A 19,735-nucleotide genomic window follows, 5' to 3' on the forward strand; every position below is an offset into this window, starting at 1 on the left:
ATGATTACCAGTGATGTCAAGGACCAATTGGAAGTCATCTGCATAATTGCAAAAGAAAATCTGAAAGAATTCCAATTCATTGCAAAGAGGGAGGATGTAGATATTAAACAATAAAGGGGAGAGACAGGCCCCCTGTGGAACTCCACAGGTCAACAGTTGAGGTTCCGAGGCACAGTCCCCCCAGTGTACCTGCGATCGACGACCCTCTAGAAACGATCTCAGCCAGTCTATGGCATTAGCAGAGAGGCCCCCGACTGACTGCATTCTATCATGAAGTATGTTATGATCAAGCAGGTCGAAGGCTGCTGATAGGTCCAACAGCATCAGCAGCCCCGACCTGCTTCTCTTCCTCCCACTACAAGACTTGTCTCCGGCACCTGTTTGAGCATCACCGCTGCTTTCAGACAAAAGAGTTCCTATTCACACTTACCTTTGGCGTACTCTTCCTTCCTGCCGCTGGACGTTCCTCTACCTTCTACGCCGGTCGATTCAACTGTGGCATCTAACATCAAGTGGTAACCGTCGGATGCTCTGCTGTACTCTACACTGGTTACCCGCCTGCTGGCACAAGGAACTGAGCTGACTCCCTGGACGCTCTGCTGCTTTTTTCTTCTGGGTTACTACTTGGCAGCTCATTTGGACTTCCTGGCTTCTACTGCACATGGATATTTGGACTTCTTAGACGCGCACTCATGCCATTCGGGTTAGGTTTTTTGGACATCTGCACTGGGAACACGCCTTCTTGGGGCTTGGTTCTTCTTTCCTGCGACTTCTCTGCACAAGACACGTAGGTTCACCGCAATATCTTCCAACGCAGCAGTTAACAGTGGGGTCATTTGGGGGTGTTGCAGAGTGGTGGACCTGTGTATTGAGGTATTTATGTTGTGCTATTGTTTTTCTTCCCTCTAGCACTGGTGCTGCTCCTTGACTTTTCGCTCAAGCCCCTGGCCTGGCAGGTACCTTTACTACCCTGCAGGCCGCGCTCTTGGGAGAAAGGTTTTTCTGTCTTCGGTCCACGGTTGTTGGCGGTTCTGAGCCGGCTCACCCTCATTGGCCATTGAAATCACGACAGTATGTATCAAACAATGAGCAGAATCTGTCCAGGCATGCAGGAGGACAGATATCTGTACCCTCCCTACGTACTCTGTTCGATTGGACATCCACCACCGCCTTTTCATATGGTGTAATGAACATATGCTGCATAGGGAGAGCAGGCTAGATTTTCTTACTCTCGAAGGATAAGTATTAATATACTTTGATAATCTACTTCCAGGTAAGGCACCTACCTTTTTCGCCTTTGAACTAATAAGATAAAGACTAGCACGACAAGTCTTGAAACAAACATTTAAGGATAACCTATTTGACATCAAGGTGCCAGTCCTTTTGCAATTTGAGTACTCCATTCCTTTCTGTTACCAACAATATTTACCTTTTATAGACAGTCTACCCTTGACTATGCCACTCCTGGCTCTGGTTCACAGTCACAGCATTAATATTCTGGAATTTCACCTGGAGTACAAAGTAAAGTGATACCAAGGCAAATAAGTTACCAAACTTCCAGGATTGCCCAAGCACACACATGCCCCTTATTAATCCAATATTACATTGTGTACTAACTTTCATTCTCCAAATCTTCCTTGGAAAGACAACCCATCTAGGATATATCTGCTTGCTCTTTTGTAGAACCATGGTACCACTAACAGGACTGACGTCACCCATGAAATGACAACACAGTCTTCCCCCACTGCATATCTTCCTCACTGTGTTCATAGCGTCAATGTCCCACATTCCCATCTTATCCTCTCCACATTTTCTTTCTTCAAGCAACCTAAGGTCTGGATACCCCTGGCGAGGGCACAAGATGCCACTCGATGGACAAGTCTTGGCACTGTGAGACTACAGTGATTTGATGCAGTATAAAACTATATTAACATAAAGTACACATGCATTCTTCTAAGCTGTAACTTTGCATTTGTACAAACCCATGCAATCAACCTCATCATTGCAACACTTCGAGCATACAGTAACATAGCTGAAACCCCAAGACACGCCAATCCTCCTGACATGCTACCCTCACTACCTCATTCACCATAGAAACTGCCCAAACATATCCATCATATACATAGACTTGCATTCAACAACTTCACTCACACACCATACACATCAATTCAAGCCTCTCTCTCAGCTGCTCCCCTCCATCATACTCAGACCCCCCAATTATCCACCTTCTTTACCACCCCCCAACAAACCATTCCAGCTTCCACTCTGGTCGACTTCACCACAAAAAACCCTGCAACAACATCTACTATGGTGATATCAACCCAGATAACAACTCCATAGTGAACAGCATCCTCACACAACTCTATCCCTACAACCTCACGCAACATACCACATAGACCATACAAATAGCTGAGAACCACCATTGATCTCCTGATTTCTAGCAAAAATGTTGTTTCTGTGCAAAATCGAATCTGGGTATCATGGTGAGCCCATTCCTTCATACTCACTTAACATTTCCCCCAGTCAGGCCAATCAAAAGCATCACAAACAAAGCTCTCACACCACTCTTATCATCCCCTTGTACCAACGGAACCATACTCCCCAACAATTACAACACCACCATCGAAAGCTACTCTCAAAAAACAGAAACCCCACAACCACCACCACAAGCCATGGTACAAATACTCCCTCCTCACCATCAAACGGAAAACCAGATTCCTATAAAGAGCCTGGTAAAGGAAACGATACCCCCTAACAAGGCAATCCCATTATAGACTGCTTATCCAAATGCAAGATGTCCTTACAAAGCGCCTACGCCGCTCACTACATCCAATAACCTAATTCTGACCCCAGTCATACACACAAACGTTTCAAAATCATCAACTCGCTCTCAAAGCTGCCATCCGTCCCAGCACATCCCCATCCACCCCAGTATACAACTGAGTCATGGACTTCTTGAACTCCAAAATACACATCATTATACAGGTTTTTCCCTTCAACACATTGGGCGCGTTCGAACCCATCGACCAAGACACCCTCATCGCCCTCACCCTCACAGCCGAAACAAAACCAGCACTTTTCTTGGACAATGCATGCCCAGTGCATGCTGCATGTAACTTCATCATAGCGCTGGCTCAACACTGGGCCTTACCTCGCAAGATCATGCAACACTTCACCACAAACAATTCCTCAACCCGTTTAAATCAGGTTTATGCCCCGGCCACAGCATCAAGATTAAAAGACTTCACATCCGGAATTACGTCCACAGCATTACTGACAGCCCTTCTAGTTCTCTCTTCTTTGCAGCTTTCGACACAATTGGCTGCACCATTCATCTAAATATCCTGCCCCACTTTGGCATCGTTCTGTATTGGATTAACCCTTCCTGACTGACAGAACACTCTTTGGGGGTCATTACATGTTTGGCGGTGTGGGAAAAGTGCTGGTAAATGTTGTGCTAATTCTGCCACTGGCACTTTTCCCGCACAGCCAAACTCCAGGTTTGTAGGTAGGGGTTACCTGATTTACCTCCAGCCAAGATCTGCAGGTAAATAGAGGCCCCCAGCGGCAAAAAACAACCGGCAATACCTACAGGACTCCATGGAATGAGGAATGACGAATGACCACTGTTGCCGGCACCTGGAATATCCCAGTAATAACGGGATATCGGGCGCTGGTAACGGTAGATCAGTTTGCCGGTATCCAACATGAATTATCAGCGGGATACCGGCAAACATATAATGACCGCCTTTGTCTATAAGCTCACCCTATTGATAAAATCCCACCAGTCAAGTACAGAGTATCACAAGAATTTTCCCTATGTCCCCTCCTGTTCAACCTACATGTTGAATCCTTTATTTTTATTTCATATTGTAAAGCACTGACTTAGCTGGAGAGCAGCAGAGCGCTGTACAGAGTGTGGGTAGCCAGTGTTTGGGCTGGCTTTTTTTAACAGTAGCACAGTACTGTGAATTTGAGGTCTGTGTGTCCATTCGAATTAGACCTTGGTCAGGAGTTGCTGAAAAAGCCATGTTTTGAGAGATTTATGAAATTGGAGAATTGTGGGGGCATTCTGAGCCGACGCAGAATCCAGTTCCAGAGGGTGGGTGTGTGGCAAGAGAAGCTATGTTTGTAGGTCCTGTCTTGGCAGACAAGTTGTGATTCAAGCCGGTTTGTGAATTTGCTGCGCGAGGAGCGTGTGCCTCCACACATGTGCTTAGCTGCCAGGTAAACTGGTGTGCTGCTCGTGCCTGCTTTGTAGAGCATACATGCAGTCTTGAAAAGTATCCTGGCCTGGAGAGGTAGCCAATGTTGTTTGCATTGCATGGTGTGATCCGGTCAAATTTCCATGCACTGTAGTAAGGCATGCTGCAATGTAGTGCACTGCTTTTAGGATAGCCAAGTGAACAGCTGGGAGCCCCGTCAGGAGGGGATCATTTACAAAAAGATATCCCTGCTTTCTTGGCCCATGTTAACTTCACTTTCCAATGGGATAAAAATAGGTGCGTCTACATTGCAACGATTTTGGTGTAGGTCATCCTGAGCTAGTTCCAAGTGATTACTAACCGGACCCAATACCCCTGTCACATCAATACTCTAGCAGCGCTTATTGTCGATATTGTCTTCACTTTTACCAGATTAAACATTTAAGTCACATTTACCCCATCTTGTCACAACCAACCTCTATTAACCCCTCTATGTAGCTTATGTTTTGTGGCTTAACAGCATCACTAAGTTCCTCCTGGATGGTGAATTTTCCATGAATGGGATCTGGTCTTCTACAACCAAAACCCCATAAACACCTTGTAATACTACCAGTGACTCGAGTGGCTCAACATTAGTCCATAAAAGTCACATGGAGCAATGCATGTGATGTATTACCCTTTTCATTAATTAATCTGGGTCCTATGAGAAACCTGAAAGTGCCTCACCGCTAGTCCCGGAGATCTGTCATCCAGGTGGCCAGGACACGGCCATCGCATTTGGATCCAGCTCCTGGGGGTGGACCAGTGCGCGAGGATCACCTCGGTGAGGGGTCCTGAGGGAGTGGCTAGACTCAGTGTCCCCTTCCCTGTAACACCTTTACCCCATCCTACCAGGTAGGATACTTAGGAACTCAAGCCCCTGACCCCCTTTCCCAACACAAACACTTTCTCACAGACAGCTCACTGTGAGAGAAAACGGACGAACACCCGAGCCGTATACCTGACATGTCCCATTAAAACGATCAGGCAGGGTCAGGCAATCACTGGCGATTATGCACACCTGAATTCCATCAGACTTCACAACACGGATAAGGCAAAGCACACAAGGAAACAGCAGTTCCAAGATGGCAGTTTAATACAAGATGAAAGACAGCAAAACTGAAGAGGATTGCAAGGAGGGAAGTGCCCTTTACCGTTTTAATGAAAGACTGCTACTTTCATAAACCTTTGAAAATAGGAAACGTAAGACCAGGAATCAAGGCTGAAGAACACTGCATTGTGTGTCAGAGGTACCCGGGCTCTCCCGCCTCGATAGTCAAGGCGGGGAGAATTGTGTGCCGCTGTGATGCTGTCCATGGCTTCTACAACAAAGCAGCACCAGTGAAGTCTGCACAGCCAGTAAGTTGGGGAGACTATACCAAACCGGTCTGTGTTTAAGCCAAAGTTGCAAGCAGCAACATTGTATAATGAAAACTGAAGAGAACAGTGTATGAAGCGTATACGGCAAGCGACGCAAACACAGTTGATCAGCAAATGAGTGATTGAACTTTGAAGTGAAGATACGATACTGTAGAGAGAGTGGTCCGACACCACAAGGCTGCTCATTCGAAAGTCTCTGTTAGGTATCTTGCTTAAAGGTAGCAAATGTGAAGAGTGATAAAGAATTGTTAAATTGAAGTGGCCCTGCAACGGGTCAAGCAAAAACCCTGTGAATATTCGAAAGTCTTCGATAGTTGATGAAATCATATAGGAAGTTGGGTTGATCCCGGCAGAGGGAGATCAGCTGAAAGCTTTTGGTTAAAGCAAGTTTCTGTAAAGTTATGAACATTTTGTTAAAAGGAATCTGAGCCTGACCGAGGGGGATCCAAGCTCTGAGGCCGAGCGAGGGGGATCCGAGATCTGAGCCCGACTGAGGGGGATCTAGGGTGAACCGCGAGTCACCCGAAAAAGAATACCCTACGAGGAATTAGAATGTACAAACATTGAGTTGAAAGGATCTGAGCCCGGCTGAGGGGGATCCAAGGTGAATAGCGGATCGCCTAAGAACTTGAGTATTTGTGATAATCTGAAAGAAGAAAATAACGTATTGTTTGTTTGTTACATCAGGCCCCCTGAATAAAGAGACTTTGAAAGGCAAAGAGACTTGGGCACGAAAGGCTCTGATGCTAATGATGGAACTGTATCCTAGTGCTAGATACGCCAGAGACTCTGCTAAGCTTGAGTGCATCACCTTATGCCGTGCTGAAAACGTGGGGAAGGGAGGCCACTGGCTCGAACATCCTGACATAGTTCTAATAGATTGTTGGGCCACCATTTCCCTACCTCTTCTGTCTGTTGAGCTGCCATTGATGAAACCTTTTTTTCCTGCCAAATTTGGATATCGCCGGCTACGGAGAGGTCCTTGTCATTTCTGAGAGCATTTTTTCCAATCAAACCCGTTTTGTGTAACATTATTGTGCCAAAGAAGCTTAATTATTTCATTCAAAGCACCCGCCTAAGTGCGCACATTTCATTCTATTTTTTTCATATGAATGGTGTGTTTTGATTCATTCATCATGCTTGATATGACAGGAGCCCTCAATCCTGTAATCACTGCATGGTAACAATGGAAGACCCCCGCACCTACCAAGGAGTGAACAATAGTTCAATAGAGTCTATTGTTTCTCATGGGGGCGCACCTGCCTGTTTTCCTAAGTCAATTGAACAAATACGGATCTCACAATTGCGGTAGTAAATATTGCCTCTGGCATCAATTGATTATCACAAACATTTCCTGTCACTTTGCCCTAGTTGTTGCAAAAGTATCTTCATTTAAAAATTGTTGCGTAATAAAGAACCTATTTTCCACCCCAATGTCAAATACAATGGTAGACCAGAGGTTAGTTTTTTTTTATCTGACATGTTATTCATCATTATTATTTCTGTTCATTTTTGGGTGTCGGTCCTGAGGGTTCTTTAGCATCCGGTGCTAGCTTAAAATTGAAATCATAATTTTTGGTAGGTGTACTGTCGAGTGCTAGCTAAGTCCTGCCATCCCCGCAACAACTTTGATAATAGAAAGGGTACTTACATATATGTCCTAATAGAATTTGTTTGTTGAGGCAATTTTATTGTTGGAGACAAACTGTACTGGGGTAGCCCTGCCTGATGTGGACAGGGTGACATCAGGCAGGAAGATGCCTATGGGGGCGAGGGAGCTAAGGTGGATATAGTGAGTGCCCAAAAATACTGAAGTTCAGGGAGCAATGGGAGCAGTGGTGTTTGCTGCAGGTACTCGTAACTCTGTAGGCGCCTTCATGTTTATTTGGGAAAGTATACCAAAAGTCACCCCATTGCTTAAGGTGACTTTATTTACAGTGGATGAATGTTGTAGCATCCCCTATAAGGCCTGCAGAAGTTTAATTCACTGGTCAGGGCTAAAACGAAAACAGCAATCCATCCTAACAACTGATAAATAATCAGAATCTCGAAATGATGTAAATAAGCCCCACGGTACAAAATCCAAAACAGCACTCCACCCTTCTGGATTGTGCAGGCGTAAACCTTTGCCCCCAGGCCTTAAGTGCCACAGGCACTTGCTTCACCCACAGTGTGTACGTGTGTTCAGAGTAACCCTAGATGCGTCAAAGCAAACATGTGATTTCCTGTAGCAAATTCCTTGCACACTTATAGGTCCCTTCTGATCTAGGGAATCATGTGAAACAAAGGTTCTTCATCTCAAAATATACCTACTGGTGGAGCTAGTGTCTTTTGAAATAGCAAAGCTCCTGGTGCACTGCAGTAGTCCTGCAAATTCTAGCAGTAGAAGCTCCCAGGCACTACAGACCCCACACCCATCTGCGGATTAAGGTGAAACAAAGTATGTCCTTCACAATAAAACTGTATACTGTGGCCCATGTATCCAAGATATTATTCTTAGTGCTGGGCTTTCTTATTTAACAAACTAATGCTCTCTCACAGAGTTGTCGTTCTGATTCATGAACTTCCACTGAACCAACTGGAGTAATTTGCCAGTGATAGAGCGTACAGGAATAATGGTGTCTTGTTTGTATATAGCCATAAGCTTACTCTACACACTCTCCTGTTGAGGGGTATGTATCTGCTTACCATTCAGTGAAGAAGCTCTTCATTATTCATGAGCCGCACAAGTCAGCACTTTGACCCATGTAGCCTTGCTCAAGAATTGAACCTCCTCTGTTTGATTCATTTAAGGGATTTAAGTGCCATTATTATATCTTACTTTTGCCACTACCCTTCCAGACTATACCTCTTTAAGTGCATGTCTCCCAAACGGAACACGGTAGTCGGGGCCAGCACAAGATGTTCCGGTCCTGTTTTAGAGTGATGTCTGGGGGCCCCTTGCCCTCTGCTAGGAAAACGTGCATGCATATGTCAGCAAAACAAATGCAATGATAGGATTTTGTTTAAGGTTTTCAAACTTGAAAGGGAATTTGAAAAACAGTATATAGCTTCAGGGGAGGCCTGACCTATAACATATTACTATTTCCGCAGAACATTTTCTATCTTGCTAATGTCTCTAAATACCCTTCTCATTTTTACAATCCCTTGATTGGCCCTCATGTTGACATTTTGTGAGAGGCATGTCTTTCCTCTTAGTGGGCAATAAAGGCTTAGGGTAAGAGTAGAATGCTATCCCTACTCTTTTCTGCATTTGAATAGCCAGATCGTAGTTTACCCTTATTTCTAGTTACAAAAAAAATGCTGTTTCTGCTGTGCTAGTTCAAAATATTTGTATTTAAATCAAATGTTAAAGTTAGACCCGCATTCCAATTTTGAATAACATTCTCATGTCTACTTTGATGAGCTGGAAGCTTTGAGGATGACGCAGTATCGATTAAAATCCTTATAGTACACCATGCAGCACCCAACCCCTTTTTACGAGAATAAACTCTATTTACCAGCATGTACTGTTAGGGGGTTTCTGATTTAGGTTGACAAGCAGGGCCAAACACCGAGGCTATATAGCTTGCATATACAACATTTGTGTGTAGTAATGACCTGGCTGAAAAGAAGTCCCACCCATTGTACTTCTTAGATCTAAGTCCAGAGTTGCACAGCTGAAAGAAATCAATGAAGTCGACCAAGACCGGTCTGAAAGTTGAATTTTTGATTAAGTCGACAAAGACCGGCCTTAAAGTTGTATTTTTGCTGGCCTTCCCATGGATTCATCTTTTGTTTAGTGGAACCTCATCTAACCTTTTAAACTAACCTTCCCAAAAATTAAATGGTTGCAATCACTACCCATGGATTTGTTGTATTCTCCCATGCAAGTGTCTTGAGATGAATACATTTGTAGTGAAGGTTCTTTAAGCACTAATAGATCACATGCTTGTTGTTTCGCTACTTTGGTTTGCCTTGTTGTCTAATAGGATAATCTTTCATAGCTACCCTGTCCGGGAATGTTAGGTAGGTAACATGGGATCTTCATCCATGTCCAAACTCATGGCAGTGTTGCCATGGAAGTATTTGGTGGGGTTCAAACTTTTTTATTGGAGCAATTCTAAAAGAAAGTCAACAAACAATGCAATAAATAGACTGTCTTGCATGTAAACATGTTCCCATAACATGGGGTAATAAATGTCGAAAAAAATGTCTCAGAGATTGTAATGAAATACTAGCGACATGTATATCTAAAAGTACATTCCCCTGTGTTATAGCTATTCCTTAGAAGTCACTAAGCATGGAAAAAAGTACTGAAAAAAACAACATATCCATTTTCTTCAAAACATTATTTAACCTAAAACCCACTCACATTGGGTAAGGGAGATATAAGGGAGGGCGGTGTTAGTAAAGGGCAATGGAGGTGTGAAAGATGTAGGCATAGTCCTAGTCCATATCTAAGAATCCATGCACATGCGAATAACTGATGGAGAAGTTGTATTGTCTGGGAAAATCTCGAGACATGAACATCAACATTTTTAAAGGCTTTACTGACCCTAAGTGTCTGCAAAAGACGAGAATTTGAAAATTGACCGACTGAAGAGTATATTCATGTCTTTGTACACTCTGGCATTGAAATCAGTAGAAGAGAACACTTCTGCTTTACTTTCCGATATTCTGTCACTTTCTCCTTCAAACCCAGCTTTTAATAAAAAATCCCCCTAAATGCAAGCTGTACCTGCCTGTGGAAAAACTTGCTCTCATTGAAAATACTGCCAACCTTGTCCTTAGAGTTGAATAGCATGCTTAGGGGTAAACTGATTCACTGACTACGGATAGGACCGCCTTGATTAAACCCAACCTTGCACAGTGGTGCAAAGTGACCTTTCTGTGACATTCAGGTGCCTTACAAAACCAATAAATGAATACATAAATATAGCTGATTTATTGGAACACAGGAAATAAAACACACCCAAAGTGAGAAGCACAATATCCAAGAAAAGCCACAAATGTAGAAAGTCTGTTGGTGGTCAGACTGGAAAATTGAATGCACAGATTTAGTTTGAAAGGATCTAGTAAGTCCATTTATGAAAACAAAGAAAATATGGTAACAAAGACCCACAATCCTATGTTGAGCCCTCCTTCTGCTGAAAACATACTGCGGACGTTGTCACAACAACAGTTTTCTCTGAGTCCACAAGAGCACTCTCTATTTCTTCAGTCACTCATATCATTGAGCACCCATCAGCTGACATGGAAACCCTGACAATGATGGGCCTTTCAAGGGAAAACTAGACCTTTTAATGGGTGCATTCCTCTCTTTCTAAAATTCAATGGCTGCTGTTGCTTACATTAGTGAGGATATAAGTGATATGCGGAAGGGTGGCAGCATTTGGGGGGGGGAAATTGCTTTTAAGAAAGGGACACAACAATTATTGAGACAAGGGGGAAATAATTCGGCCAGTTGCATAGTAGTAGTTGATATAGTAGTTTTCAGGAAGTATTCGTTTTCCAATTATTGTAGCAATTTATTAGTAGCTCTTAATTGAAAAATCACGGTGCCTTGTGTGGTTAATCGGACTGCATTCGACGACTCTCAGTGCCTTGAAAAAGACCTTCTGGTCAAAACACGTGTTGGCTTAAGTCATGACACTCCATGATTTTGGGAGCACTCGAAAACTGTAATGACACTTGAATATTAAAATCTAAAAAATATTAAATTCTAAAAAAGAACATTGGGCTCAACACAATATGATTGGTGTTCACATTGACTTTACACTGGATATTTAATGAGAGAAGAATTTGGGCCGTAGTTTGTGAACACTCCTGCGCTAAGCTCTAGTTATTTTGTATTGCAATTATTTTCTATCTGCATCTTCACTGCTATTGTACTTGACCATCTTCAGGGGTGGGTAAACTCCAACAGCTTGTTACATCCATTTCAATCGGGATTTCGTAAAGGCTGTAGTATCACTCATAATATTCAAATTCTAGATGCCATCACTACACGAGAAAAACAATCTTCTTATCCCTCTGTCTATGTTGCCTTTGTGGACTTTAGCTCCGCTTTCGATAAGGTCAATCGCGTGCGCCTTTGGAAGATCTTGGCGGACCTGGAGTGCCCTTGAGTGGCTCAAGTGGCTACTTGAAACTATCATAAAATTACACACCAATACTGTAGCTCAAATGCAACTAGATAATGAGGGTTAATTATCTGGCCCAATAGAGATGAACAAGGGTGTCAAGCAGGGGTGTATGCTTGCGGCACTCTTGTTTAATCTATATATTGCACAATTGATAAGACGTCTGGAAAATTGTGCCAAGTGCCTAGTACGCTTTAAGCATACAAAGATTACGGCCCTCCTTTATGCAGACGATTTGGCCATAGTAGACCACACGTTAATTGGCATGAAATTGCTACTCGAGGAATTGGTATGTTTTACTAAAGGACTTGAAATAAACATAAATATTAATAAAACCAAAGTAATGCTATTTTCCAGCAAAAAGGTGAATCGCCCAAGAATGTCCCTTAGTTGGGGCACTATCGAATATATTTCTTCTTCCAAATACTTGGGTGTAGAAATTGATTGTGATAGAGGCTATGCGACTTTAATAACTAAGAAGATTCGACAAGCTAAACAAATTTCTATGCTTGTCTGCAGCTTCATCTTTCACTATGCTGGCTATTCCTTGAGAGGCATTATAATGCTTTGTTCCCAATAGTTTATGCCTGTGGTTGCTTATGGGTTAGAGGCCATAACGATTAAAAATCTAGATTGGCTTAATCAGATTGAAGGCTATTTTTGGCGCACTGTTTTGCGACTACCTCGTTCATGCCCAAAATGGTCCTGACCTCTTTGAAGGGTATTATTTTACAACAACGCTGTCTCTTTGTCCTGAAAGCTTTATGTCATCCAGTGAGTGTGATTTCTCACATTATTGCGACTGATATTATTCAAATTCAGGACAGGGAGACCTCTAATATGTACGATTTAAAATGCAGAGAGCTCTTCAGCGTGTTACACTGGACAATAGACACTTCTCGAAATAGCTGCTTTCAGAGCATTAAGTTTGCCTTCAAAAAGAAACTTCATAAGATCGACTGGTCTAATAACTTTGAATACATGAGTGGTTTGCATAATAGGCAATATATTGCAGGCATAGTTTACACATACTTAATGCCACAAATATATTTAATTAGATGTCCTAGTTTTGAAGTGCGCCAATTTAGGCTAATGATGCGAACCAACCAACTACCTGTTAGAGCTACTTATGGCTCACAGTGGAATCTTGATGTTAACCAACGTTTTTGCAGGATGTGTAATAAATTGGACTCACTCGAAACTGTTCTGCACATCCTTACAGAATGTCCTCTACTGGACAGTTTGGGCCTCATCACGAGTCTGGCGGTAACCCTTAAATGCGGCGGTAGCGCTATTACCGCTGCACTTAAGGGACCGCCAGATCATGACTTTGGCGGATTTCCCCCCAGCTCTAAGCAAATTTGCCGATTTTTGGCGCATTTACCGCTGGCGGGAAATCTGCCGGCGGTAATAGCGCACATTTTTCCCATTGGGCCCAATGGGGAATGAGGAATTTCCGAATGGGCCCAATGTGGAATGGGCAATAACCGTTCCGCCAAACCCGTGATCTGGCGCTAATAGCGCCGGGGAGTTTGGCAGTAGGGCTATTAGCGCCGGCGCTATGCCCAACTCGTGATGAGGCCCTTTCTATCATAATCTGTATGATAAATATGTGTATTGTTATTCGACCATAGCAACAATTCATTTTTGGTAATTTTGCCTTAATTCTTCTGAGAATTCTTTACACATTGCACTTTACAGGATTTGGTCTGTGGCTGAAGCTAATTAGAGAACTATAAAGTAAAAAGTTGCTCTCGACCACCAAATAATGAGATTTTGAGACTATATTAATATTTTGAAAAAGACATGGTGATATCTCCAAATTAATGAATCTGATAGTCTTTGAATTTTAGTATATATGTGTGTAAACGTGTTTTGTGATGCTATTTCTTTGCTCAAAATGTATTATATCTGATTTGTGTAATGAATATTAGTGAAGTTGGCAAATTTTTACTAATGCATTTATGGACAGGAAAATTAAGATGAATGTATAATTGTTGTGCAATTTTGTAAATGTTTTATTTGATGATACAGTTGTTAAAGTTTTATGAACTAAAATACAACTATAATAATAAATAAATAAAATAAATGATTTTCTATGCAAGGTCACAGGTTGGTTGTGGTGAGGCCCACACCACTGGGGTGGTTAGAGAAAGGTTCCTGTCTACTATTGGGTCACAGGAATCTCTACAGGAAGAATCTGAATGCTACAGCTCTGATACCTCTATTGCCTAGTCACAATATTCTCCAACCGTGCAGCCTGGTCAGATAGCAATTACACATTCTAATAATGTGTCCTTAAATAACTTTGAGGGGACTAAACCTACCCTTAGAAATCGAAAGTTATTTAAGAAAACTAACTATGCTGATTGGGACTACGAGTCCCGTAATCGCATAAGTACTGGGACGAGGAACAAGTGGTATTCTGTAGCAGTAGTCAGGCAATTAAGCCTAACAGTCCACACCTGAAGGAACCTGTGACTGGAGTGTGTGCTGTAGAAGCAGAAACAGAAAGAAAAGGGCACAGAGCTAGCAAACCACGCAGAAGTGGGAGAACCAAAGGGACGCCGTAATGTGGATGTAGCAGATTTCACCTGCTTGATCTCAGACGGTCCTGTTTCTCCAAACGCTGAAGTGCAGAGGCTGTGCAGCGAAAGATATGTAGGAAGGCCGTCTTTCCCCATGTCGGCCTGATAGTTGTGGTTGCCGGGCAGAGAACGTGTCGGAGACCAAGGCGAGGAGCTGTTGTCAAGCTGTGCGTCTCTGGAGCGTGAGGGGATCCTTAAATGAGTGGCCGGACCAGAGATCCCATCAGCGAGCAAGGGTATGGATTCCTGCAAAGCCAGAAGCAGTAGAAGTTGTGGAACTTGTGAAACCCGCAGAACAAGGTTCACAGAAGCCAGTGAGTGAAACCTGGCGTTCTGAATCCTTGCACGAACACTGCCTGTAACAGTATTCAGTTTCATATCCACTCGCATATAGTCAGAAGCGAGCAGAAGTTATTTGTTGAAGCTGTAATAAGGGAACAATGGAAATGTAGCCGTCGTGTGCATCAGGTAGTTCGCATTTGTTCGTGTGAAGAGCAAACCCTGCGAAAGACCATTGTTAAACCCTTAAAAGACTGTAAGCCTTATGAAGGAGCGGTCGTGTGCTGCTTATTATGAAGAGTACATGTTGCAAAGAACATTGCTCAACATTTAATGCTATTCTTTTTCTGGGCTTACTGATTTAATTGAAGCAGCCGTTCAGCTGCCCTCTGGTCCTATGGCCCTGACTGAAGGTAGAAACCCTGGCAACAAGCATGGAAATGTTTTGTAAAAAGTAGAAATGGATTGCGATGAGAAATTTAGCTTTGAAAGCAGGTATAATCAAGAAATTAAAGTTGCCCTGGTTTTTTGTGTGAATTTCTTATATTTTCTTTCAGTTTGTCTGACGAAATAGTAAGCAGTGCCATTGTTGTGTGCCGTTCACAGCTTAATAAGTCCAACTTTAGCACAGGAGAGAATTGACTCTCTTTTTGTGATCAATCTCTGATTCTCCAAAAGCCCCTAATTACAAGGTCAGCTGAACTTTGTATAAAGTCCTATCAGAATGCATTTCCATCATGTGTACCCAGGGAAAGATGGGTTTAAACACCTTTCTGAGGTTTCACTGCAAAGATGCCTGTCCACAAGTGTGACGAGTGAACTCTCTAAGATTATGGTTCAAGTAAACCATCCATTGCTCAAATGCAGAGAGACTGGGGATAAACATCCTCTGCATTTTGAAGCGGGAGCAAATCAAGAATGTCTGCCATAGTTTGACATATATCATTGGAATGAAGCATTTGGGACGGTGCTGCCGCCGACTGGTACAGGACCATTCACACTGCCTTGTAGTGTATAAAAGACTATATTTCTTTGTGACGGGCCATTTCATATCTCTGTTGCCTTTACTGCCTTAGGGTGACTCTCAGAAGAATACCTGCTTAAAATCTCGAACTATCTGTGAGTGTCAGTTGGTCTCTTAAACGTATTACTCTTTATCAGGGCAACCAATGACAATTAACATCTAATCCACTAGTTTGAAGCAAATAGGTAGGCGGTATAAGGGGAAGGCACTCTGGAATTAGTTTTTTTTTAATACACTGGGAGATCAGTTTCGAGGACATCAATGACCAACTCTAGAGAAAAAGTCCTTCTAGGAATGAAGCACCCTTTGGGGACAGATTTCAGAATCTGAGTGGATTGTATTCTGATCATATTAGAATGTGATTAGAAATCCCAGATATGATGGAAAGCACGAATTGCAGCAAATCACAGAAGTACTTGATCTCTCAAATGAATTCAAATGAACTGCTTCGAAAGTAGATTGGGCTATAAACATGTTTTTTGCAATCCATAGGACTACACAAGGCACATTCACAAGTTCTGATTGTCTTTCTATTGTTCAAAGTGTTGGGGTAATTGATTCTGATTATGGGTGAATATTAAATAGCTTCTAATGCTAAATGTGTCTTTGAAAACGGATTGACAAGATCTATTTTTTGAAGGGTCTCTGACGGGGAACGCCGTCTCCAAAGGTCAGCCACTGGAAGCATGCAGGTCTTTTATGGAACGTTCACGTAGATGGCGCATGAAACTGCCACTGGCTCAAGACTGGAGGTCAAAGGGCTCTATGCCTTTTTTGGTTACGTTTTTGAAACCTGCCACACTAACTGGCCAGCATCAGTCGCCAAAGAGGCTTGCTGTTTTTTAAAAACTTGATCCACCCAACCATGTTTAAAAAAGGGAGACTCTATAAGGAAGGCAGTACAAAAAGTGATCAAATACAATACAACACAAAATAATATAACGGCTCTGACACATCTCTTTTCCCAACATGGAACCTCAACAAAATGTTAATGGGGAGTTAGGCATTGAACATATTATTATTATTATTATTATACTGTGTTGATTCCAGGGCTTACGTTTATCGTTCTGATAGGGAAGCCTCTTTTCCATTGACCAGGGAGCAAATGGCTCTCTGAATCATTCCCATATATCTTGTGGATTAGGTCACAGCCCGGATACAGGCTTTGATTCTGCAAGCTCAACGGTATCCAATAGCCAATTCAGCCTCCTGTGGCTCCTTCAGCGCCGCACCATAGAAGCAGGAACCGAAAGTCAATGTTTGGCTTTTTCTTTTGCTTTATAAGTAATTTCAGATCAGAGGTGTTTGGCCCTCGTATTTCTAACTAGAGGCTTATTATCACATAAATCAATATCCTGTCACTTCAGTGGAGCACACCCTGGTCCTTGCATTTCTTCAGCCGTATATGATTTTGTGACACTTCTTGAAGACAGGGCCCCTTGTGGTCTGTCGGGTTTCCTACTCATGAACATCTACTCTTCCTTTTTATATAACTTAAATTAAGAGGCCAAAGTGGTGTAAAATGAGGAAATACCCGTGTTCCCATTTGAACAGACCCATAAAGTACACATTTGTTCACTACCAAATCACGGTGTACAGCAGCACTTATTTAAATACCCAGATCGTCTGGAACTATTTTTTTCTGCTATAACAAAGCACCTAGCTTACTATTTCCGTATTGGGCGAGCTGTACCGTATCTGGCTATTCTGGACAGTAGTAAGATGACACAAAAAAAGGATGCTGCAGAGAAGCATCCTAACCCATTTCCCAGGGTCCAAAATGAGCTATTTGGTCTGAACAGGACTCTGCACAGCAGAATTGTGGGGAGTAAACATTACCGTTAATGGGGTAGCGATTTGCTATTTGTTGTATTGGGGAGGTGGGATAGCTCAGGCAACACGTTTGTCTTGGAAGCAAGTAAACGCTGCAACACAGGTTCGAATCCCAATCCTGTGCTTAGAAACGCCTCGTTGGTATGAAGCGTGTTATAAATGAACAATAAATATATAAATGTATGGTTGCACCAAATCGTTCTGCTCCATTGCCTGTACCTAATAAGTCACTCAAGTATGTTTCCTTCTCTTGTATTTTGAAAGCAGCAGACATTTTTCCTGCTTGTCTTTTTTTTTTTTTAAATGTACTTATTTTTTACAATGAAATGACTGCTTTTTCAATGACTATTCCATGTTGCCTCTCTTCTCTTTTGCAGGAAAATCGCCCAGTTCCTCAACCTGGTCCCCATGGTAGGTTTTGCATCTTAATACCAAGCTTTATGAGGTTTATTCTGTAAGTCATTATTTAGCTTCAAATTCCTAGTTACAGATGTGTTCCCAGTATCTCTCTACCAGCTGGAGTTTTCCTTCCCAAGTGTGGACGCTGCCGTGGTTACTGATCTATAAACCTTTGAGTGCCCACAGGCACGCTGAGGCAAAAGAATACTTTTCCCCACTGGGAGTGGGTGAGGGAGAGAGTTGCTGGGACTTAGTGATGGGGGCCAGGGGTTACTACCCCGCCAAATTAGGAAATGTGTATGAACTCGGGTAAAATCAGACCACTTTATTAAGATATATGTATATAGCTTAAGGGAACTCAAAGGGTACATACGATTCAAGCACTTTAAATGCACTGCCCACTCGTGTTGGTGATGCCCATTTTGTCAGTAACATGGTCAATAAAACGATTGGTTGGATTGATAAAATACAAATCATGATACTCTCCCACGGGGTAGTGCATACTGGGTAGATGCAGATTTATGAACTTTTGAGGAACCTCCTCTGTGAAAAACCGTGTACACTTCTTTCACTTTTGCCTTGATCTTAGGTTGAAACCAATGTATAGATGGCTGCTGAGTGAGGTGTGGCTGTAGCCTTGGGCAGGCAGATATGCAACTCATGTGTGATTGCGCAGAAACAACGTGGCTAATTGCAGTGGTCGAAGTGGGTGGGAGCAGTGCTCCTCTACTTAAAAAAAAAAAAAAAAAGTTTTACTGTTCCTAAAAAAAAAACCATTCCGGAATGGTTTCGTTTTAAAATAAAAATATATTAAGGAGTTGGGAGTTGCACTTCAGTGCACTGCACAGAACATTCCCAACAGCAGGTGTGTTGGTTTGGGGGTTTGGATTGCGTGTGGGCTGGGGTGTGGCGATGGTGTTTGTGGGGCGTGGTGGGCAGTCCAGCAGGGAACATAGACCCACTACTTCTTTTTGTACACTTCGACCACTGGCTAATTGGATGGAGATGAAGATCTATCCTAGTTTGGAAACAGACTGCATATGTTAACTTTTCCTTTGGGAGATTTTGGAATGTAAGAGGGCCGGTGCTTCACGAGCTTTGAGCAGGGCATTTCTTCTTACTTGGCAAACAATACTTAGGCACATTGTTTTGCCTTCATGATTACAATATAGCTGGCATGGCCGACCCTATACTCTTCGTAGTTCACTGTTTACATGAACATAGTGCCTCCCTGTTGTTCGCTCCATAGGGACTAATGAAGACATCTAATACTGACTTGGCAGAAGGGTTTTTTCTTAAATTAACCCTGCAAATGCAGAGGAATGGAATTAGATGCACTTTCTACTTTTCTCCACAAGGCTTTAAGGCGTATGATGAAATGCATAAAATCAGATAAGAAAATGTAAATAGATGTAAAAGGTGTAAGGGTACCTGGAAATGACAGAGCACATGTTGAAAAGTTCTTTATTTTATGTAGCATTTGTAAAGCGCACATCTCAATTTACAGGGCTGCAACATTCTCTGTTGCCACCATGCATTGCACAACAAAAGTTGTGCGTGGGTGCACGAGAGAGATGCAATGACTGCAGTGTCTTAACATTGTGAGAATTAATTTATGATTGTAATCCCATGTAAAAGCAGTGTTTGAAATATATTTCGGAGACACAAAAGTATTACTAGTAGTTTGTTATTTATATTTATTTATTGTTTGCTTGTTAGGCGCTTGTATAGTGCCTTTATTTCATCAATATGGCCTCAAAGCGCTTGTGGGTGAATGCTCTCGGGGACCACAGTCCAAGTATGTAGATTATTGGGATGAGTAGAGTGCCGGTGTGCATTAGGACGAGATTGGCGGTAGGTGGG

The 19,735-nt window shown here is 42.6% G+C and overlaps 1 protein-coding gene across 1 annotated transcript in view; it reads left to right on the forward strand.

The window, feature by feature from the left end:
- Positions 1-19,735, forward strand: part of SORD (sorbitol dehydrogenase) — a 215,843-nt gene that overhangs the window by 15,696 nt on the left and 180,412 nt on the right. Inside the window, exon 2 of the mRNA XM_069624711.1 lies at positions 17,851-17,884. Within this exon, the coding sequence (XP_069480812.1) occupies positions 17,851-17,884 (34 nt within the window). The remainder of the gene's footprint in view (positions 1-17,850; positions 17,885-19,735) is intronic.

The sequence above is a fragment of the Ambystoma mexicanum genome, chromosome 11, assembly GCF_040938575.1.
Source record: "Ambystoma mexicanum isolate Mex_15411 chromosome 11, UKY_AmexF1_1, whole genome shotgun sequence".
NCBI lineage: Eukaryota > Metazoa > Chordata > Amphibia > Caudata > Ambystomatidae > Ambystoma > Ambystoma mexicanum.